We start from the raw sequence: 23,996 nt of genomic DNA, 5'->3' as shown, positions 1-23,996 counted from the left end.
TCAGCGGCCTTTGTCAACCCCTGAATTAACCACTTAAGACCCAGACCTTTAGGCAGCTAAAGGACCCGGCCAGGTTTTGCGATTCGGCACTGCGTCGCTTTAACAGACAATTGTGCGATGTGGCTCCCAAACAAAATTGGCTTCCTTTTTTTCCCCCCCACAAATAGAGCTTTCTTTTGGTGGAATTTGATCACCTCTGCGGTTTTTATTTTTTGCGCTATAAACAAAAATAGAGCGACAATTTTGAAAAAAAAAATGCAATATTTTTTACTTTTTGCTATAATAAATATCCCCCAAAATATATAAAAACATTTTTTTCCCCTCAGTTTAGGCCGATACGTATTCTTCTACCTATTTTTGGTAAAAAAAAAAAAAAAAAAAAAATCGCAATAAGAGTTTATCGGTTGGTTTGCGCAAAATGTATAGCGTTTACAAAATAGGGGATAGTTTTTATTGCATTTTTATAATTTTTTTTTTTTTTACTACTAATGGTGGCGATCAGCGATTTTTTTTTTTTTTTTTTTTTTTTTCTTTTTCTAAGCTGCCCTAAGCGTGATCCACAAAACTGCTCTGTTGCACCTGCATAGGTGTGAGTGGGGCCTGAAAAAAATCAGTGGGTAAAGTGCAGCGGGCAGTGTTACCCATCAGATTTCAGCTTCCTGGGACTGAATCTGGGAACTATTGAAGTAGAACTGAACTGCTGTCTGTGTACCAATTAGGGTTCTTTAACACGTGCGACCATCTCCTGTACTATGTCCACAGTCTCTGATCATCTCCTGTAGCATGCCTGCAGTCTCTGATCATCTCCTGTAGCATGTCTGCAGTCTCTGATCATCTCCTGTAGCATGTCTGCAGTCTCTGATCGTCTCCTTTAGTATTTTGGGGGGAGAACCATGCGCACTTGCGCTGCAATCGTGATGCATCGTGGAATCGAATCGTGGACTTGATAATTGTAATCGCATCGAATCGTGAGACCGGTGAAGATGCGCAGCCCTAACGTGCATACTTTTTGTTTTTTTGAGTAACAAGTTCACAGGATCAGTCGTGGTAAAATGTTTATATAAGTTAGCACAATTTACTTCACAAATACACAAATCTAAATCCAACTTTTATTGTAGCAAGACTTAATAAGAATATTGATATTATCTTGGCGCCGGTAACACACAAAACTTTTTCTGTGCCCGTCCCTGGACGACAGAGAAAAGGATTTTACGTTGAGTGCAAAAAAAATTCTATTTTTTTTTATACTTGCCAGAAATAGCGGTTGCTATGCTGAAGTCCGTAATCTGCCTCTTCATCGTCCATAGTGGATCTTCTTCCTCCGTCCTAGTCGCGGTGTCTTCTGGTGAACTGTGTGTATCCCAGAGAGCAGCTGGCCCATTCACAAAGAGCCGCGTGGCTCGCGTATGCGCAGTAGGAAACGGGCAGTGAAGCCGCACGGCTTTACAACCTGTTTCCCTTACTGAGGATGATGGCGCCGGGAGCTGCTGGGATCCAGGGATCGGCCTTGGGGGTGGGGGGTGCTGACATCGCGGGCGAGTAGGACAGGTAATTGTCCTTATTAAAAGTCAGCAGCTACAGTGTTTGTAGCTGCTAACTTTAAAAAAAACGCGTGTGGAACCCCCCTTTAAGGAGTGGTGCAGAAAAAAGGGGGGCTCAGGGGACTTATTGGAATCGGGGTCAGAGTTGCACTCTCCAGTAAGTAGTGTCAGTCAGTATACACAGCATATTTACAGTAAACGTTTGGCTTGGTTTACAGTAGGGGTGCAACGGATCGTCACCGATCCGTGATCCGAACGGGCCACCCCGTTCGGATCGGCACACCCCGCGATCCGCGGAGCGCTCCGGAGCCTAGGCCTAGGAAAGTCCCCGGCTTCGGCCTAGCTCCGGAGCGGCGGCCAGTCTGCTGCCAGAGCCCAGCGTGACACGCCTCCCCGGGGAGGCGTGTCACGCTGTGCACTGGGCTCTGGCAAGCCGACATGAAGAGGGAATATTAGCAGAGAAGCACTGGTGTGAGAGGAGGGGGGGGGGGGGGGAAAGAGCACATTTCAGGGGTGGATTAAAGAGGAAGCAGGTGAGGCTGTTTGGGACTTGTTAAAAGTACAATCTTGATGTTTTTACAGATTATATATATATATATATATATATATATATATATATATATACATACACACACACACACACACACACACACACACACACACACACACACTTTTTTTTTTTTTTTGGACCAATGAAAACACCCTTTTTTTTTTTTTTTTTCGCTGATCCGAAAATGATCCGATCCGTGACTCCTGATCCGAGGATCGATCCGATCCGTGAGTTTTTTGATCCGTTACACCCCTAGTTTACAGTGTATGGATGGAGTAATGGGTAATACCCGTCTTAGACCATTGTCTCTGGAACAAGTGCCTGCTTTGGAAGAGTTCTTATTAATTCTTGTTCTGGGGATAACTCAAATTTAGGATTTTCTTTTTACTTTCTTACACCAGTCACCAGGGGTGAATCTCCCTAATTGGGGCACAGACAGCAATAAAAAAAACCTGAGCCTTCTATCTGAAACAAAAAAGGGTTTTGTTTAGAAGTACACTTAAGGGGAAGTTGCATGCTCTTTTCACCTGTGTGAGGTTAACCTTTTCTAGGCAAAGTGTTATATGGGCATAAAGTTGTGTTAATTTACTCCACCAGGACCTGCCGTTTTAAAGATGTAATTTTCTGCCAGATTGTTATGCATTTAATTTTAAATTATTCATAACAAGAGAACTGGGTATTTCATGTCATTAGTAGAGATGAGCTTGAGTTTGTTCTCAACACAGAAGCTGTAATAGGTGGTTTAAAGGGGTTGTAAAGGAAAAAATATTTTCCCCTAAATAGCTTCCTTTACCTTAATGCAGTCCTCCTTCACTTGCCTCATCCTTCGATTTTGCTTTTAAATGTCCTTATTTCTTCTGAGAAATCCTCACTTCCTGTTCTTCTGTCTAACTCACCACTGTAATGTGAGGCTTTCTTCCTGGTGTGGAGAAAGCCTCTTGAGGGGGGAGGAGGCGAGCAGGAGTGTCAGGACGCCCACTAGCACACAGCTCCTTTCTCTATCTGCAAAGTAGAGTGTCCTGACTCTCCTGCTTGCCCCCTCCTTCTCAAGAGGCTTTCTCCACACCAGGGAGAAAGTCTTGCATTACGGTGGTGAGTTACAGACAGAAGAACAGGAAGTGAGCATTTCTCGGAAGAAATAAGGACATTTAAAAGCAAAATCGAAGGATGAGGTAAGTGAAGGAGGACTGCACTAAGGTAAAGGAAGCTATTTAGGAAAAAAACAATTCCTTTACAACCCCTTTAATCGGCTGCGGCCAGGGGATTCCCCACCACTCAGCTCCATGTACACAAAGGGATGGGGATGCTTGTGAGATCATTGATCTAACATGGCTGTGTGTCAAATTAGGTCTACGATTGCACGAGCATCCCTGCTCTTTTGTGTACATGGAGCTGTGGGATGGGGTATTGTCTGGTTGATTGGGACTGCACTAATGGCTTCTATCTATGTTTGGACATTTGTCCAACTTCAGTATGTGTGTGTGTGTGTGTGTGTGTGTGTGTGTATATATGTGTATGTGTGTGTGTGTGTGTGTGTATATGTATATGTGTATGTATGTATGTATGTATGTGTGTGTGTGTGTGTGTGTGTGTGTGTGTGTGTGTGTGTATATGTATATAATCTCTCTTTGCTGTGCATTGGTTAGTCGCTCTGTGAACCCTATTAAATAAACCTAATTAACTCCTTATATTTTGTCTTAGTCTGTGTTTGAAAAGTTGGCTCTGAACATGCAAGATGTGTCGGGAGACAGAGGTGTGTTGAAAGAAGTCATCAGAGCTGGCTATGGGGACACTGTTCCTCCTGATTCAACAATAATTGGTATGTGAAGCAAAGTGTTCTTCAATCTATTATCTATCAGATGTAAAATGCATACAAGGACTATTCATCCAGATATTGCTGTACTGCCACTTTCCTCTGTAGTTCCCTTGATCTGAAATCTTGTGATCCTATAAACCACCTTTACAGCCCCTTAGGCAGCCCATAGTTTAGTGTTTTTTTTGTTTATTTTTTTTTTCATTTAACTGCAGGTTAAGAAAAACAAAAAACCTAATTCCCCATTCATACACTCAATGTGGATGGGGGAATACTCAGCTGTTGCATTCTGACAGCAGGGTGGCTTCCCTGCCACTAGAATACATACACTGATGAGCTATTACCTGCTGCGCTGATCGAGCGGAAAAAATCCGACAGTGTGGGAATATAGATATCGATCTACCAATCGTTCTCCCCATCCATACATGAATTGATATCTCCATGTCTGCTGAACCGCACAAATTTTGATCTGTGTATGGCCAGCCTAACACTATAAAACTTTTTTCATCTTAATGCAGCCTATGCATTAAGGTGAAAAAACACTGCCAGGATTTTTTTCACCTTCATGCATAGGATGCCCTGGAATTTCCCACGGCGGAGACGTGCTCTTCCTCTGCTTTGGATTCTCGGCTCTTGATTGGATTTGATTGACAGAAGCGGGAGCCAATGGATGCGCTGCTATCAATATATCCAATGACGCGGGGGTGGGGCCGAGTCCTACATTCGGCATCTATGGACGCCTAATGATGGACTCGGGAGAGCGCCCGCAAGGTAACCCCCCTTCTCCTAGGGGGTTATATGATGCGGGGAGGAGCCGCGAGGGACCCCAGAAGATGGTATTTGGGGTCACTCTGTGCAGAACAAACTGCACAGTGGAGGCAAGTATGACATGTTTGTTATTTAAAAAAAACGCAAAGCTTTAGAGACCATTCACACGGGGGTGACTCGTCAGGGGCGACAGCCACCTGACAAGTCGTGTCCTGTTCTATTCAATAGAACCATTCTAATAGGGGCGACACAAGTCGCTCCGACTTAGAAAAATGTCTCTTGTACGACTTTGGGGGCGACTTGCATTGACTTCTATACAGAAGTCATTTTGCAAGTCGCCTCTGAAGTCATCTTCAGGTCGCCTTGCCGAGTCGCCCCCAAAGTCGTGCTGCCCCTGTGTGAATGGGCTCTTACAATCACTTTGATATAAAAAGAAAAAAGATCATTACAATGAAGATTCTCATAGTTGTTTAAATGTATTTAGCGACGCATGCAGTGGAGAGGAGGAAGGTAAATGGCAAAGCCTCAGAAAGCACATTTCTAATGCTTGCCATATACCATCGAAGCTCGTCTGGTGCAGCAAGGACTGGCCGAATTTCTATCCATGTGTGGCCACTGTGGTTGAACAGAAGTGGATTTTCCAATCCACATCTGTACAGCCACCCTGTCTGTATTTTTCTTGCTTGCCATAGCTTGCAGCACTGATCTGTGTATTTTGACGATGAGGAAGTCTCCCTGCTTTCAGAATACAATGACACAGGAGGGAGGATTGCCACATCCACAACTCTGGTTGAACAAAAAAAATATGGACCCATCTATGGCCAGCTTTATGCTGTCCTAATAACCATGGGGAGGGGTCTTTGTCTATTCTGTAAGGAATTGGGCTCAGCAATTTGTGTCAATTGTGTGAATACTTTCACTTTGTTGCCTGGAAGTGCCCTTTAATCTGTTGGTCCTATATGTCATGGCAGTCAAAGGGGAAACACATGCTTATAGCTGCAGGCTTGTTCTTTAGTAGCTTTTGGGCCTTCACTACCTCAAGTCTGGGCCAATTCTGACAATTCCCATATAATGTGTAAAAACCCTAATTTCTTTTTCGTTCATGGAGGGACACGGCTCCAAATAATCTTGACCGTAGGGTTATGTTCCGTCTTATCAGGAGAGGGCTAGGTAGACATGTTAAATAGTTAAAGTAACATGTAACACAGCAAAGCCGAACAGCACCGCTCAGGGGGCGGGCCCCCTCTTGTCATAACCCCTCACCCTGCAGTCAGCAGCTCGGTTTTTTTTTTTCTGCCTAGCATAGGACCCAGCTCCCTAGGGGCCCATTAGTCCTGGAAAACCTTTTTATTTTAAATTTTATTTTTTGTTTGTTTTTTGATCCTGAGATCTAATTTTAACTGCCGACTGGGTGACAGGCTGGATAATATAGATCCTTGTAGTCTTCCCAGCCTGGCCATTGAGCGTGAGCAGACCTTTAGCTACGCGCAGGGTCGGCCGCGACATACCCCATTGCTCCAGGGTTGGCAGACAGCCACTCCATACTGGTCGGCGGTGGGTGCTCGCTCTGATTCTGGCCTTGCTGAGACAGCGAGGAATCGCTATAGTGGGCAACTTGGACGACCTCCTGCTCAGAGCCACTTCGGGCTCAGAATTAGAGGAGGATGTGGCGATCGCCAGTCAGACTCTTCAAGAGTTTGGTTGGGTGTTGAACCTACAGAAGTCGGTGTTGGTGCCGACTCAGCGCTTGGCGTACCTGGGCTTAATTCTGGACTCCTCAGAGGCAAGAGTTTACCTCCCCTTGGAGAAGTTGCAGACTCTTCGGTCGGCAATTAAGCTGTTGGCATCCGCCGGGTGGTCGACACTGTGCTTCTGCATGCGAGTCCTGGGTCTCATGGTGGCCACCTTCGATGCGGTACCGTATGCTCAATTCCGCACTCGTGTCTTGCAGAAGGAAATCCAGTCCAAATGGGACAAGTCTCCGTTGTCCCTGGATTGTCAAATCCAGGTGAGTCAACTAGTCAGGGCTTCCTTCCCTTGTATGGTGGCTGAGATTTCCAGGCCCTTCAGTCCGGGAGGTCGCTCCTTCCTTTTTGCTGGACGGTGATCACGACGGACGCCAGCCTGACCGGCTGGAGGGGGTGTCTGTGGTGTTCAGTCAACTCCGGATCGATGGACGTAGGAGGAATCCTGTCTGCCGGTCAATGTGTTGGAACTTCGGGCGATCAGACTGTGCCTCTCCACATGGTCTCTGAGGCTTCAGGGACGTCCAGTCAGGGTCCAGTCAACCATCGAGGAAAAAGAAGCTCGGCTGCAGCATTTGAGGTTGCTCGCATCCTTCGGTGAGCAGAATGTGCCCCTGTTCTGAGGGATCAGAGGATGCGGACCAGGACCATTCGGACAGTAAGGGTGACTCCATGTCCGGGTCAGTGCAGGACAAGGCACTTGTTGGAGCACTTATCACTGCAGTGAATTTGCCCTTCCGGGGAGGGAGAGTAATTGGAGCCTCACTGGATGACATTAATGATGTCATGGGGGTAAGAGCACGCTCCTCCCTCAGTCCAGAAAGGAACCCTCTATTTTTTTTTTTTTTTTCCCCACGCAGAAGCAGTATTTTTTATCAGTCAGGGCCCGCAGGTAGGTGTTCCCAGGCCGACAAGGGGGGATTTGAATCTGGTGCTCGGCACTTCAGAAACCCCCTTTTGAGAACAATCCCGAGAGATTCCTCTCCTGACACTCTCCCAGAAAGTTGCCTTTCTAGTGGCCATTACATCTGTTAGATGGGTTTCTGAGTTGGCCGTCCTGTCTTGCAAGTCCCCCTACTTGTTCCTCCATAGGGATAAAGCGGTGCTACGCCCGCAGCCTTTGTTTCTTCCGAAGGTGGTTTCGGCTTTTCATCTAAATAAGGACATTGTACTTCCATCCTTGTGTCCTCGGCTCTCGCATCCCAAGGAGGCTGCGTTACATTCCCTAGACGTGATACGTGCTCTGCGGGTGTATCTGTCTGCTACAGATCCGTTTCGGAGGTCAGACTCACTGTATTGGTGTCTGGTCCAAAGAAAGGCCTGGCGGTCTCGTCGGACACCATTTCTCGGTGGATCGGACTGATCGTGATACAGGCTTGCGCCCTGAAAAGGCGGGTGCCTCCCTTTCCTGTCACAGCGCATTCGACCAGGGCAATTGGTGCTTCCTGGGCTTTCCGACATCAAGCGTCTGTCTCACAGGTGTGCAAGGGCGCGACCTTGTCGTCCGTTCACACCTTTACTAAGTTTTACAAGGTTGATGTGAGTGCATTTTCGGATGCTTTCTTCGGCCGCAAAGTTTTGCAGGCGGCTGTTTAAAGGTTGCAACTCCTCCGTTGAGGAAAACTGGTGTGTTGGGGTGAAGTTTGTGTTTTTTGATTGCTGTTACCACCCCTTGTTTTTCTGACACTGCTTGGGGACGTTCCTACAGTCAAGAGTATAAGGAAGCTGTGTCCGTCCATGGACAAAAGAGAAAATAGGATTTTTGTACTCACCGTTAAATCTTTTTTTCTGAAGTCCATGGGCGGACACAGCACCCACCCCTCCTTTTTAGGTTTGTACTGCTTTTTGACGAACTGAGCTGCTCACTGCAGTGAGAGGGGTTATGACCAGACGGACTGCCCCCTGGGCGGGGTTGTTCAGCTTTGCTAAAAATTACATGTTTTAACCATTAACATGTCTGCCTAGTGCTCTCCTAATAGACGGAACATAATCCCTACAGTCAAGAGTATATGGAAGCGGTGTCCGTCCATGGACTTCAGAGAAGGATTTTACGGTGAGTACAAAATGTCGTTTTTTTTTTTTCTTCTCTATTTTTTTATGCTTGAAAATTATTAAGAAGCCCCATATGAGATATATTTTCTGAAAGCACAGGCCATCCAGAATAAACTTGTGGTAGCTGAATTTTTTTTCTTTTTTGTCACGCAATATTTGAGCAGCAGTTTATCAAATGCAAATTTTAGTCCCCCAGATGACTTTTACAAAAAAAAAAATCACCTGCACTAAAGATTAATATCAAAATCTTGGCTGCAGCCATAATCCTAATATCGGCCCTTCCTGATGAAGTGTGTGTAATTTTATATATCTGTATCTCACACATACAAAGCCCTCAACATTGATGCTCACATTTGGCGATAGGCGTAAAACAACTGCCTGGGACAAACCCCCCTCCTGCCGCATATACCCACCCTGCTCAGGCTCACATTGTGGACTTTCAATGCGAGTCAAACAGCCGCCCAGAATAGGCTCACATCACAGGCTTTCAATGAGATTAAAACAGCCGCCTGGGACCGCCCCCTCCACCTCTCTCCTGCCGCACAGCTAAGTGGGGCGGTGCATATCTCTGCAGGGCAGTACTAAGTGGGTGGGCTTGAACACACTTGGTCCGCCCTCAGTTGAGTACCATACTTGACCCACGTGGCTAAAGCAGGAGAATGGTAAATATTAAATATGACAGTATGCAATGATTGGAAGCAGCACGTGCTGGAGGCATTGGTATAATGGGAGAATAAACAAGATGTGCTGTGAGGAAAGGGGGGGGGGATTCGAGAGCCTAGATGTGCTGGTTTGCGTGGAGGGGGCCGTTAATAGCAGGCATATGTATAATGGTTTGGGGGGAGGGGTGGAATTGAAGACATAGGTTTAAATAGTACCTAAGCCTCCAATTCCACCTCTACTTTATCATACATGTGCCTCCAGTTCCACCCCCCCCTCTCCAATCTGTTACATCTATGCCTCCAATTCCACCCCAATCTATCATATTGTATGATAGATTGGGGGAGGGGGTGCAATTGGAGGCATTGGTATACCAGATTAGGGGAGGTGGGTGGAATTGGAGGCACATGTATGATGGAGAGGGGGGTGGATCTGGAGCCTTGGGTATAATGGATTGGGGGGGAAATTGAAAGCATAGATGTGCTGGATTGGGGGGGGGGGGGTGTAAGGAGACAGAGTTATGCTAGGAAGAGGAATTAGAGGTAGAGGTGGGCAAAGGAGAAGGGGAAATGCATTGGAGGTAGAGGTGTACTGGGAAGGAGAAACCAAACCAGAGAAATTCCTTTCTTTTTTTTATAAATCTCTTTATTAATTTTTTTTAAAGAACTTTTCTTTTTTTTTTTCATACAAAACATAAAATCATGCATCTTTATTACATTCATTTTCAATTACATTACAATAACATTCCTCTACTTATTCGAAACATTCATACAATATCCTTCCACCCAATACCATTCATTCCTCTTTCCCCCTTTTTTCAATGGTGTGATTTACCTCCCACTTTCCCCCTTTATCTCAACGCTGTTATAGATTTCTCTATCCAATTTGCCCATACTTTCTCATATTTCTCCCCGTGTCCTCTATTGCAATATGTCTCTCTATACAGTGTCAGATTGCTGTTTATTAAATTTTTCCACTGTACTACTGAAGGGGCCTCTGGCTTTTTCCAGTTTAGTACTATTACTTTCCTGGCATAAAACAGCAACAGGCCTATCTGCGTTCTCCTTTCCCTCGAACCAATATTACCCCCCACCAATCCTAAGAGACAGATTTCCGCTTCTTGCTCCAAGATTACAGATGTCACTCTTGCAATCATTCTCAGAATCTCTCTCCAGAACACTACTATTTCTCTTCTGTTCATAGACGGACACAGCCTTCATTTGACATTAGGGTTATATCCGCTTTCACTAGGAGAGTTTAGGCAGAAAAAAAGCACTTAAAGTGTTAACAAACACAAACCTCAGTGCAGCTCCTCCCAGGGGGCGTGCCCCCCCCCCCCCCCCGGTATAACCCACACCCTGCTCTAGCAGCCTTAGTTTTTTCCTGCCTAACGTCAGGAGAGTCAGGCACTCTGGAGTTCCTGTACTTTGGAGATTTTTTTTTCTTGCGATTTTCTCGTTTTTTGTTATTTTGTTCCTGCATTTTTGGAATTCTGTGATTCTTCTATCAACAGCCGACTGGGTGACAGGCTGGGTCCTCGACTCTTGTAGTACCCCCATGTTCGGCCATCGAGCGTGTGCCGGCCCTCAGCTCAGCTTTGGGACGTCCACGACAGGCCCCGTTGCTCCAGGGGCGGCCGGGGAACTTTTTGTTCTAGGGCACACATATGACCGGTCTTTTATGGCTTTGTCACAGTGTGTCTGGCCGACAGCCATGCCGTTTAGCGGACGTTGGATCTGTCTGGGATACCTCCAGCCGGTGGTCGCATGACGGGTAAGTAGTGGCCTCTTGCTCAGGTAAGTGGTCTGGCTGGAATCTTCCCCTGGGGAGGTCGACTGAGGGTTTGCCCTGCTTTCCTCTCTCCCTTTTTTCCTCTCCCTCCCAGTTTCTGGGTGGGGGGCCCGCTTGGGGGGCTCAGTCTGACCTGGGGGCTGCTACTGCTGTGGGTGCTGTGTTGTTGTTTTTGTCCTGCCATATGTGCGGAGGGGGTACTGTGGGCCTGTGTACTGCATGTGTCACTGGGGCTTTGCTGTGTTTTTAAAAAAAAAAACGCCGTTTTCGGGCGCCATTTTGCCGCTGACGGCGGTGTTATATGGCGCAGTTGCAATTGCGGCGGCCATTTTCTCGGAGCCCGCAGACATATCGGCGGCCATCTTGATACAGCTCTTGTGCCTAGGATGACGGCGCGTACGGCTCTGCATTTTTTCCTTTGGATGGCGTGGCACAGGCAGCGTTTTTAGCTCTGGGCAGCGGCGGTCTGGTCGGACGGTGAGTCCTCTGGGGGGGGGGGTTTCCCTGTTCTCTGTGGCGGCTGGGGGGATGTCCTGTGGAGCCTGCCAGTACTAGGGGTTGTTAACCCTTGGTGTCCCTATTCCTGCGGCCTCCAGGGATGCTGTGCTGGCAATCCCTGAGGATGGGAGTGTTGGAGGATGTGGGAGTTGCAATACTTTCCCCCCTCTGCCTCACTCTGGGATGTTATTATTTTAATTAATTTTTCTGACAGGGAATCAGGCCTCTGGCTCTGTTTTTTTTTTTATTTGTCAGTAGCTGCTGGCTGAAGTCCACACGGACTGTAAGGATGGCCCTGTTTCAGGGTCAGCACTTGATGGTGCTGTTGTTGGGGCTCTTGACACTGCAGTGCGGGTTACCATAGCTATGGTGGATTCGGCGGTGGCATCAGTGGTGTCAGTCCCTTTTGGGTTCCGTGCCGCCCCGCACCGCAATATGTGTTTTCCTTGTGTTCCATGTCTGGAATATGTTGTGCAAGGATTGGGATCAGTCGCAGAGTACAAAATACTTGCGGTCTGTCCCCTCTTTTTTGGGGAGGATTCCTGTATCAGGGTGTCTCGCCCACCCCTGTGTTCAGCTGGGTAGCTTGTTTTGAAACAAGGCTGCCACATTACCTGGGGAAGGGGCTCCTGCTTTTGGGGACTCCGCTGATAGGGGTGCTGTGGATGTGGTCGCTCCATATTCACAGCGGGGGGGGGGGGGGGGGGCGGAGGTGAGTCTGGTTTTGGCCGGGATTATGGTGTCGCAGACATTTCCCGGACGGGGAGCTGGAGGCGCAGAATGCTTCTATGACCTGCGTGGTCCTGACCGACCAGTTGGTATTAGGTCAGATGTTTTGTCTGTGTGTCGACCCTGGATATGCTCCCCTTGCTCTCCAGGGCCTCCGCCTGCGCGGTGTTTTCTGCCCTGCCTTGTATGGCTGGGGGTTGGTCTGTGGACGTTTTTTTCAGTAGTCCCTGGTGGTATTACCCTGTGGGTGTCTCTGAATGTCATCATAAAAGATGCCACAGGCGGTGTGAGCACTCTGCTCCCGCAAATCTGAAAAAGGATAGGTGCCTCACTGTAGGCAAGGGCCCTCATTTACTATTCCCCATGCGGTTTTGTTTTCGCCCGCCAAGTGCGGCAGGAAAACATTTTCAGGGGGCTAGGACGTCCACTGTGGACACAGGCGCCCCTGGTGCAGCAAGCCGGCTTCCGCTTGGAGGTTTGCCTCCGCTCACATCTCGGGTGGGGGGCTGGCTCCGCGATTTCGCGGCTCGGTGGGGGTCTCTCCTCTCCGACCGTTGGGGTTGCGAGGTAGTTTCCTCTGGGTACGAGATAGGATTTCTCTCTTGTCTACAAAAACAGTTTTTTTTCCCTCCGCCCTCTGGCTCGCTGGTTGGCTCTGTCAGGGGCTGTCCAGGATCTTCTGGTCGGGGGAGTGATTATGCCAGTTCCCTCGTGGAACAGGCTCGGGGGGTTTTTCTCCAATCTGTTTGTGGTCCCCAAAGGAGGACGGGGTCCGTCCAATCCTGGGCCTCAAGGCCCTTGTTTGTTTTTTTGTCAAAGTGCAAAATTTCAGGATGGGGATTTTCTGGCGTCCTTGGATGTCATGAACGCGTACCTGCATGTTCCCATATGCTCAAAGCACCAGAGATTCTGGGCTTTGCGCTCAGGGAGGACCATTTTCTTTTTTGGCCTCCTGCTCGGCTTGGTGTCGACACCACGGGTTCTCAACGAGGTGCTCATCCCGATACTGGCCCGGCTGTTACAGCGGGTGTTTTGTTATCATGGGATGTCTGGACGACATTCTCCTATGAGCTTCTTCGGGCTCTGAATTAGTGGAGCCGTGTCTGTCACGTGCCAGACTCTCCAAGAGTTTGGCTGGCTTCTGTTTTGTCAGAAGTCAGTGTTGATTCCGTCTCAGGGACTGGATTTCCTGGGACTAGTCCTGGATTCTGCCGGGGCGGGAGTTTTTTTCTCCTAACGGAAAAAATTCAGACTCTGCAATCTGCTGGGCAGCAGTTGTCGACCTAGTAGTGGTCATCTCTGCGATTCTGCATGAGGGTTCTGGGTCTGTCGGTGGCCTCTTTCGGGGCGGTTCCGTATGCCCAATTCCACGCCAGGGTGCTACAGAGGGAACTGCTGTCACGTGAGGACAAGCTTCCGTCATCTCTGGATTACCAGGTTCAGTTGAGTCAACTGGTCCCTGGTGTGGTGGCTGACGTTTCCGGTGCTTCGGGCCGGGAAGTCGTTTCTGCCATGTCACTGGACAGTGGTCGCGACAGATGCCAGCCTCTCCGATTGGGGAGGTTTTTTTTGGGGCACCCAGTCAGCCCTGGGGCGCTGGACTCAGGTGGAGTCCCACCTACCAATCGATGTTCTGGATCAAGCTTTGCCTTGCCTGGTGGTCCCTGGATCTACAGGGCCGACCATTCAGGACCCTGTCCGACGATGCTGGGGCGTACGTCGACCATCAGGGAGGCACACGGAGTTCTGTTGCAGCGACGAGGGTCGCGCACATCTTTCGGTGGGCCGAAAGGTCCGTTCCGGCTCTATCGGCCATGTACATTCCGGGAGTACGGAATTGGCGAGCCGACTCCCAAGTCGGACTGCGCTAGACCAAGGAGAGTGGTCTCTCCACCGCAGGGGTTTTCAGTGTCTGTGCCGAAAGTGGGGCACTCCAGGCGTGGACCTTCCAGCGTCCCGCCTCAACCGGAAGGTGCCATGTTTTTGGCCAGGTCAAGGGACCTGTGGGCAGACGCGTCAGGCGCGTTGGTGACTCCTTGGGGGTCACTATCGTTTAATTTAAACCTTCCCTCCTCGGTAGCTTCATCCTCGCATGCTGCGCAGAGTGGAAGCCGAAGGGATTCTATCAATCCTGATTGCCCCAGATTGGCCGCGTCGCTCCTGGTACGCGGACCTGGTGCGTCTGGTGGCAGATGCCCCTAGCATCTTCCCCTGGGGGTTGATCTTCTGTTACAGGGTCCACCCTGTTTTTACAGCCACTGGCTTAGCGGCGTGGCTGTTGAGAGCCTGGGGCTGAAGGCCCGAGGCCTATTGGGCTCGGTGGTCTCTACCGTGCTGCCTGCACGGAAGTCTACCTCACGTAGGATTTACATCATACGTGGAAGGCCTGCATCTCTGTGTGTTAGGAGATGAAATGGCACCCTCGTACATACGTGGTGTCCAGGATTCTGCTGTTTTTTTTTTTTTACAGCTGGGAGTGGATCAGGCTCTCTCTCGCCTTTAGTACAGTTAGTCAGTCTTCTGCTCTGGCTGTTACTTTCAATGAGCCTTGGCGTCGCACTCCTTGGTGCGTACGTCTGTTCTGGGGGTCTGGCATGTGGCCCCTCCACTACCCCCATGGGACTTGAATTTAGTCCTTTCGGTTCTTCTGGATGTTCCCTTTGTGGACATTCGGGAGGGTTTTTGTTGACTGTCACAAAAAGGGAGCAGGTTTAGCTCAGCGCTAGAGTTCCTGCCCTTCATGCATTGACTCTGGGTTCAAGCCCAGGAAGGTCTGCGTTGTCACGTGGCCATGGCTCAGCGTGGGCATCTCCACTGTGATTTTTACCGGTAGCAATTACCTCGATCAGACGAGTGTTTGTCTGAACTGGCGGCCTTGTCTTGCAAGGCTCCCTACTTGGTCATCCATAAGGATGAGGTGGTGCTGCGGCCGCAGACGTCTTTTCTCCCCAAGGTCGTTTCGGCTTTTCACGTTGATGTGGACATTGTTCTTCCATCCTTATGTCCTCGGCCGAAATGCAAGGAGGCGGCCACTTTACATCTTCTGGATGTGATTCGGGCCCTACGAGTGTACTTATCTGCTACGATTCCGGAAGTCGGACTCACTGTTCATGTCGGTGGCTGGTCCTACAAGGAGGCCTGGTAGTCTCATCGGCCACCTTTTCTGGGTGGATCCGACGGATTGTGCTTCAGGCCTATGCCCTGAAGGGGCAGGCGCCTCCCTTTTGGGTTACGGCGCATTCGACCAGGGCGATCGGTGCCTCTTGTGCCTTCTGGCATCATGCCTCTGTGTTACAGGGATGTATGGCAACGACCTGGTCGTTGATCCACACTTTTTCAAAGTCTTACAAGGTGGATGTTTGTGCATCTTCTGATGCCTCCTTCGGCCGCAGATGTTACAGGCGGCTTTTATGGTTGGAGTTCCTCCGTTGAGCAACTCCGGTTTTTGTTTGGGGTGTAACCTGTTTTGCTGTGTTATATTCCCACCCCTCGAATTTTTTTGACACTGCTTGGGGACGTCCCTAATGTCAAATGAAGGCTGTGTCCGTCTATGAACGGAAGAGAAAATAGGATTTTTGTACTCACCGTAAAATCCATTTCTCTGAGTTCATAGACGGACACAGCACCCACCCCTCCTTTGTTTGTACTGCTTGTTACGAACTGAGGCTGCTTGAGCAGGGTGTGGGTTAAACCCGGGGGGCCACGCCCCCTGGGAGGAGCTGCACTGAGGTTTGTGTTTAACACTTTAAAGCGGATGTGCCATGGGAACAAAATATTAAAAGTCAGCAGCTACAAATACTGCAGCTGCTGACTTTTAATATTAGGACACTTACCTGTCCTGGAGTCCAGCGCCGATCGCAGCAGAGCACGAGCGATCGCTCGTCACTCTGCTGCTCCCCCCGCCATCCACGCTGAGGGAACCAGGAAGTGAAGCGCTGCGGCTTCACTGCCCGGTTCCCTACGGCGCATGCGCGAGTCGCGCTGCGCCCGCCGATTGGCTCACACGCTGTGTGCTGGGAGCCGAGTGTTCCCAGCACACAACGGGCGACAGACGGGATGTGACGGAATGCCCGTCTTTCGCCCGTAGCGTGTGGCCGGAAGTGGGTGCAAATACCTGTCTTTAGACAGGTGTCTGCACCCCCCTCCCCCCTGAAAGGTGTCAAATGTGACACCGGAGGGGGGGAGGGTTCCGATCAGCGGGACTCCACTTTAGGGTGGAGGACCGCTTTAAGTGCTTTTTTTCTGCCTAAACTCTCCTAGTGAAAGCGGATATAACCCTAATGTCAAATGAAGGCTGTGTCCGTATATGAACTCAGAGAAATGGATTTTACGGTGAGTACAAAAATCCTATTTTTTTGGACAAATCCAAAATATGTGCATGAAGTCTCCTGGAGTATCTGCACATCTCCAGCAGTTCTGAGGATTGGTCAGTGAGATCTTATGTAGCTTATATGGTGTATAGTGACTTCTGTGTATAATTTTATATTGTATCAATTTATCTCAGAGTGATACCAGTATCTGCATTGGGAACTTCCACACTTCCTCCCAGTTCTCCAAACCCGGGACCTCTCTCTTCCAATTTTCCCTTAGTTTACTTATATCTGAGGGCATAATGTTTATTAGATATCCATAAAAATTTGAGAATGTCATCTTCCCTCCTTTTACCATTTGTTCTACATCTGATTATATTAGTTGTGGAGTCCCCTCTGGGAACTGGGCTAATAAGGCATGACTAAGCTGCCTGTACCTAAACGCATAGCTCTCAGAAATGTTCCAAAGCTGTCTCATTTCCCCATATGAGAGAAACTTTCCTCTTTGTATCAACTGTGATCATTTCTTCACCCCACATCTAGTCCATGCTCCCGGGTCCTGGATTAAATCCAGGTGCGGTAGTTCAGGATTCCTCCACAATGGAGTATTCGGAGATAAAAAAAATTCCCTTTCTCTTCCTATGACGGCTTTCCATATTTTGACTGTTGTTCTCATCGCTGGGGTCAAATCTCGCCTTGTTTTAATCACCCTATACAGCAATCCCTGCAGTGCTTCTACCGATTGGACCACTGCTGCTTCCAACATGGTAGCCGAGTCATACCCATCCGAGTCTAACCATCTCCCTGCTGTCACTAACTGTGCAGCTGTATAGTATTTATGGAACTCTGGGAATGCCAATCCTCCCTGTGCTTCCGGTCTCATCAGTGTACTTAATTCTAGCTGGTTTATTGGCCCATATAAATGTAGATAGCATTCCATGTAGCTGTATAAAGAAGCTTTTAGGCAGCCACTGTGAAGAGTTTCTAAAAGCATATAGAAATTTAGGAAGAACTTTCATCTTTACCAAATTTATACGTCCTAGCAATGACAAAGGTAATGTCGCCCAAATTTTTATTTTCCTCCCAAGTTCCTGCACCTCCGGATCTAAATTGAATTTCCGAAAATCCTCAACCTGCCTAGATATTTTTATGCCTAAGTATTTAAATTCCAATACCCATTTCAATGGTGAATTCGAATCGGCAGTTTTTTGTGCTCCTTGATCTATAGGGAACAGTATGGATTTCCCCCAGTTCACTTTAAGCCCTGTGTATACTGAGTAGGCATTCAGCAGTTCTAACGCTCCTTCCAGAGATGGACCTGCATCTCTCAAAAATAGAAGCATGTCATCTGCATACAGGGCTACCCTCTCCTCCAGCCCCCCTACCCGGAGTCCCTGGATGTTTAATGTAGTCCTAAGAGCCTCTGCCACTGGCTCTATTGCAATTGCGAAGAGCGCTGGAGAGAGAGGGCAGCCCTGTCTCATGCCTCTATATAGTTGGAAGAAGGACGACAATCTTCCTCTTAATTTCACTGCGGACACCGGCCTCTCGTAAATTATTTGGATCCACTTTATAAATATTAATGGGAATCCCATCCTCCTGAGTATTTCCCAAAGGAATGGCCATTCCACTGTATCAAAAGCCTTCTCAATGTCCAAAGAGGCCACTGTCCTTGATCCCTCATACATATGATGTGCATGTATATTCGTATACAACCTTCGTAAATTAATATCTGTTGTTCTCTGTGGCATAAATCCTGTTTAATCTGAATCTATTATACTTTTGAGCAAAGGCTGTACTCTAGATGTTAATATTTTTGTCAATATTTTCAAATCTGTGTTTAATAGTGCAATTGGCCTATACGATGAACATAGTTTTGGATCTTTTGTTTCCTTATATATTAGTGTTATGTGTGCCTCTCTCATAGACTCTGGCAAGGCCCCTTGCATTAACCCACTTGTAAATACTTCTGCTAATTTGGGGGCTATTAATGCTCCATACTTTTTATAAAATTCTACCGGGATTCCGTCCGGGCCCGGTGCCTTTCCTCCCGAAAATGTACGTATAACCTCCATAATCTCCTCCACCACAATGGGACGAACCAATGCTCGCCTCTCGCCATCAGACAGCCATCCAAGAGCTATCTGGTCCAATAGGTCCGTCATATCCTCCGGCAGAAGCCAGATAGAAGGGAGGAGGTATACAGCATATTGTAATACTCTCTAAAGGCCTCTAATATCTCTTTAGGTTCTTTTACTATCTGTCCATTTAAATCCTCTATCTCTGATATAATTGTTGCTTGGTACTCTTGTTTCGCCAGCCTTGCTAGGAATCTACCCCCCTTATCTCCCTATTCAAAAATGTTCTGCCTATTTCTATGCATTTCCAGTCTTGTTATTTCTTCCATATGTAGGTGTAAATTTCTTTGTGCTGCCATTATTTCATCAAAATTAATGCTGCTGGGATCTTGCCCATATTTCTCCCTTTGTACTTCAATTTGTATTTCCAGCTCCTGTTCCTTAACCTTCTGTTTTTTATTGACTGCTGAAATATTTGATATATATTGTCCTCGTACATAGGCTTTAAACGCATCCCACACAATCTCTACTGAAGCTGATCCTGCATTATTCTCCCAGTATTCCATAATTATTGATTCCATTTTCCCTAATATCTCTGAGTGATTCACCCATTGCAGGGCTAATCTCCACAGTGATGCATTTTTAGGGATTGGAATATGTATTGACAAAAATAAAGGAGAATGATCCGAAAGACCACTTGGGAGATATATGGCTTCAACGATATCTGCTAGCATCGTGTAGTCAGTAAATGCTAAATCTATTCTGGATGCCGTCTTATAGGAAGTGGAGAAACATGAATATCCCCTTTCTCCTGGATTCATCCATCGCCAAATTTCCGTTACCCCCATCACCTGTGCCCAATTATATAATTCTGTTGAGTGTTGTTTGGGGGGTTTTGGTCTATCTAGCTCTGTTGAGAGAACCGCATTGAAGTCCCCTATTAATACCAATTTTGCTGGCATGTACTGGATGATCTTTTCCATTCTCATTTAGCACTACCACCGAAAATGGGGGTGCAGGGTAGGGGTTGGTGGGCCAACTGGTGGCGAGTAACTCCTAAGGCCTGGCTAGTAGCTAAGGACTTGAAATTTTGAGGTGTGTGTGTGTGTGTGTGTGTAATATACAGTGCCTTGCGAAAGTATTCGGCCCCCTTGAACTTTGCGACCTTTTACCACATTTCAGGCTTCAAACTTAAAGATATAAAACTATTTTTTTTTGAAGAATCAACAAGTGGGACACAATCATGAAGTGGAACTAAATTTATTGGATATTTCAAACTTTAAAAAAAAATAAAAAACTGAAAAATTGGGCGTGCAAAATTATTCAGCCCCCTTAAGTTAATACTTTGTAGCGCCACCTTTTGCTGCGATTACAGCTGTAAGTCGCTTGGGGTATGTCTCTATCAGTTTTGCACACCGAGAGACTGAAATTTTTGCCCATTCCTCCTTGCAAAACCGCTCAAGCTCAGTGAGGTTGGATGGAGAGCGTTTGTGAACAGCAGTTTTCAGTTCTTTCCACAGATTCTCGATTGGATTCAGGTCTGGACTTTGACTTGGCCATTCTAACACCTGGATATGTTTTTGTGAACCATTCCATTGTAGATTTTGCTTTATGTTTTGGATCAATGTCTTGTTGGAAGACAAATCTCCGTCCCAGTCTCGGGTCTTTTGCAGACTCCATCAGGTTTTCTTCCAGAATGGTCCTGTATTTGGCTCCATCCATCTTCCCATTCATTTTAACCATCTTCCCTGTCCCTGCTGAAGAAAAGCAGGCCCAAACCATAATGCTGCCACCACCATGTTTGACAGTGGGGATGGTGTGTTCAGGGTGATGAGCTGTGTTGCTTTTACGCCAAACATAACGTTTTGCATTGTTGACAAAAAGTTCGATTTTGGTTTCATCTGACCAGAGCACCTTTTTCCACATGTTTGTGTCTCCCAGGAGGCTTGTGGCAAACTTTAAATGACACTATTTATGGATATCTTTAAGAAATGGCTTTCTTCTTGCCACTCTTCCATAAAGGCCAGATTTGTGCAGTATACGACTGTTGTCCTATGGACAATCTCCCACCTCAGCTGTAGATCTCTGCAGTTCATCCAGAGTGATCATGGGCCTCTTGGCTGCATCTCTGATCAGTCTTCTCCTTGTATGTAAAGAAGTGCTATAGAAGGCGCTAGAATTAATATATATGATACCTGCCTAAGTGAACGGCGGGTATTGAATTACACTGGTGAATCTATTATAAACCAAATGTGAAAAGGTCTCACACTCCTATCGATATGGACAATACATATAATATCGCATATATAAAGATAATCAAATGTACAAACAGATGAATTTGTTGCCACTGAACTGTGAAAAAATAGTGAAGACACCATATAAAAAACAAAAAATAAAGTTCATATTGAAAAATAGTCTTAGAAGAAAAAGTTCTGCTAAAGGTGATCATGCAATCAGATTTCCAGATGGTAGAAAAACAGCCTTCACCAGCTAATTGACTTCACCCAATGTGCTCTGGATATTCAAATGCGCTTACCACAATGTTTGGACCCCCTTAATGAAAAGCAGGTCAAATACGCTGAGCAGGTGCAAGTGCCTGCACACTATTAGGTAGATTCACGTAGATTGGCCTAAATTTAGGACGGCCTAGCCTTTTTAGGCTACACCACCGTAAATTAGTTGGGCTAGTAGCGATTCACAATCTACTTACCTGCTAATCTACGGCGGTGTAGCCTAAAACGAGCGGGCGTAAGGGCGCCTAATTCAAATGACTTGGAGGGGGGCGTGTTGTATGGAAATGAGGCTTGACCTCACGTTTTTTGACACTGCGCATGCGCCGGGCGACTACATTTCCCAGTGCGCATTGCGGCTAAGTAGGCCGTACGGGCCTATTGATTTAGACGCGGACGTAAACGACGTAACTCCCGATTCGCGGACGACTTGCTCAAATGACGCGAAAATTTCGAACCTCGGGGCGGGAACGGCGGCCATACTTTAACATTGTTATTCCACCTCATAGGTGGAATAACTTTAGGCCGCCTAAGGCCTTACGGAAACGACGTAATGCAACGGTGTAGGCCTGGCGTTCGTTCGTGAATCGGTGTATCCCCTCATTTACATAATCTACGCCGGCCGCAATGGAAGCGCCATCTAGCGGCCATCAGAAACATTGCAAGCTAAGATAGAACGGCGCAAGTCGGCCTATCTTAGCTTTGTTTAAGTGTATCTCTGTTTGAGAATACACTTAAACAAACGCCGGCGTAGATTCAGAGTTAGGTCGGCTTATCTACTGATAAGCCGGCCTAACTCTTTGTGAATCTACCTATATGTGACAATAACGAACGATGGCTTCAATAACGATATTTGGGACCACAGGAAAAACAAAGCGGGATTCTAATAGTGCTTTATGATTTATTTTAAAAGACATGTTTAAAAACTGCTGATTGGCCTCTTACTTGCATGTGTGCCTGCCTGGCACTGGGACTACTGGCGCGGTTCTCTCTTAGAGCAGAAAATATCGCTCAGATTCTCCAATGTGCTCGGTTGGGCTGGGCTGTGCTCTGGTGCAGGTGCGGGTGCCGAGATCAGCTGGATGCAGGGTGGCCAGAAGGAAGCCACCCTGCATCCAGCTGATCTAATGCACTATGAGAATCCCTCTTTGTTTTTCCTGTGGTCCCAAATATCGTTATCGTTATTGAAGCCATCATTCCAGTTATTGTCACATATTGTGCAGGCACTTGCACCTGCTCAGCGTATTTGACCTGCTTTTCATTAAGGGGTCCAAACATTGTGGTAAGCGCATTTGAATATCCAGAGCACATCGGGTGAAGTCAATTAGCTGGTGAAGGCTGTTTTTCTACCATCTGGAAATCTGATTGCATGAGCACCTTTAGCAGAACTTTTTCTTCTAAGACTATTTTTCAATACAAACTTTATTTTTTGTTTTTTATATGGTGTCTTTTCACTATTTTTTTCACAGTTCAGTGGCAACAAATTCATCTGTTTGTACATTTGATTATCTTTTATTTATGCGATATTATATGTATTGTCCATATCGATAGGAGCGTGAGACTTTTTCACATTTGGTTTATAATCGATTCACCAGTGTCAGGCAGGTATCATATATATATTAATTCTAGCGCCCTCTATAGCACTTCTTTATATACAAGTCAGTTCACCCCTGTACCTCGAGGAGCAGCTTAACATTATTGTCTAATACACATTTTGTAATATATTTTGGCTCTGGAAAAAATTCACTTTAAACTTCTCCTTGTATGAGCTGAAAGTTTAGAGGGACGGCCAGGTCTTCGTAGATTTGCAGTGGTCTGATACTCCCATTTCAATATTATCGCTTGCACAGTACTCCTTGGGATGTTTAACCCCTTCCATACAGGGCATTTTCACCCCCTTCCTGCCCAGACCAATTTTTAGTTTTCAGTGCTGTTGCACTTTAAATGAAAATTGCGTGGTTATGCAACACTGTAACCAAACGAAATCTTTGTTTTTTTCCCCCCACAAATAGAGCTTTTATTTGGTGGTATTTGATCATCTCTGCGGTTTTTATTTTTTGCGCTATAAACAAAAGAACAGCGACAATTTAAAAAAAAAAAACTTTTTTACTTTTTTTATTTAATACATATCACAATTTTAAAAAAAACAAACATTTATTTTCCTCAGTTTAGGCCGATACGTATTCTTCTACATCAGGGCTCGACAAATCCCGGGCGCCAGGTCGCCATGGCGACTAGAAATAGGGTCCTGGCGACTTGGCTTGGAAGGGGGGCAAAAAAAAAAAAATTTTTTTTTTTTGTGAGCTGGGGCCATCTGGTGGTGAGCCGTTGGTATTACAAGTTAAGCATTACAAGTTAAACAGCAATTCCAATGTCATTTTTCACTATTTTCACTGCCGTCTTCTTCCCTCTAATTAGAACCCCCAAACATTATATATATTTTTTTATCTTAACACCCTAGAGAATAAAATGGCGATCGTTGCAATACTTTCTGTCACGCCGTATTTGCGCAGCGGTCTTACAAGCGCACTTTTTTTGTGAAAAAATTACACTTTTTTTAATTAAAAAATAACACTTTTTTTAATTAAAAAATAAAACAGTAAAGTTATGCCCATTTTTTTTTTATATTATGAAAGATAATGTTACGCCGAGTAAATTCATACCCAACACGTCGCGCTTCAAAATTGCGTCCGCTCGTGGAATGCCGACAAACTTTTACCCTTTAAAATCTTCATAGGCGACGTTTAAAAAAAATCTACAGGTTGCATGTTTTGAGTTAGAGGAGGTCTAGGGCTAGAATTATTGCTCTCGCTCTACCAATCGCGGCGATACCTCACTTGTGTGGTTTGAACACTGTTTACATATGCGGGTGCTGCTCACGTATGTGTTCGCTTCTGCGCGCAAGCTCGTCGGGACGGGCGCGTTTTCTGGCTCCTAACTTTTTTACCTGG

General features: G+C 46.7%; 1 protein-coding gene across 1 annotated transcript in view; it reads left to right on the top strand.

Annotated features, from left to right (window-relative positions):
- Positions 1 to 3,767: 3,767 nt before the first annotated feature.
- LOC120927566 (inactive peptidyl-prolyl cis-trans isomerase FKBP6-like) overlaps positions 3,768 to 23,996 on the top strand; it is a 179,954-nt gene continuing 159,725 nt past the window's right edge. Inside the window, exon 1 of the mRNA XM_040338332.1 lies at positions 3,768 to 3,910. Within this exon, the coding sequence (XP_040194266.1) occupies positions 3,820 to 3,910 (91 nt within the window). The 5' untranslated portion in view covers positions 3,768 to 3,819. The remainder of the gene's footprint in view (positions 3,911 to 23,996) is intronic.

This window comes from Rana temporaria, chromosome 2, assembly GCF_905171775.1.
Source record: "Rana temporaria chromosome 2, aRanTem1.1, whole genome shotgun sequence".
Classification (NCBI taxonomy): domain Eukaryota; kingdom Metazoa; phylum Chordata; class Amphibia; order Anura; family Ranidae; genus Rana; species Rana temporaria.
Note: the sequence above shows the minus strand (reverse complement) of the source record. Positions and strands in the feature narration are given on the sequence as shown.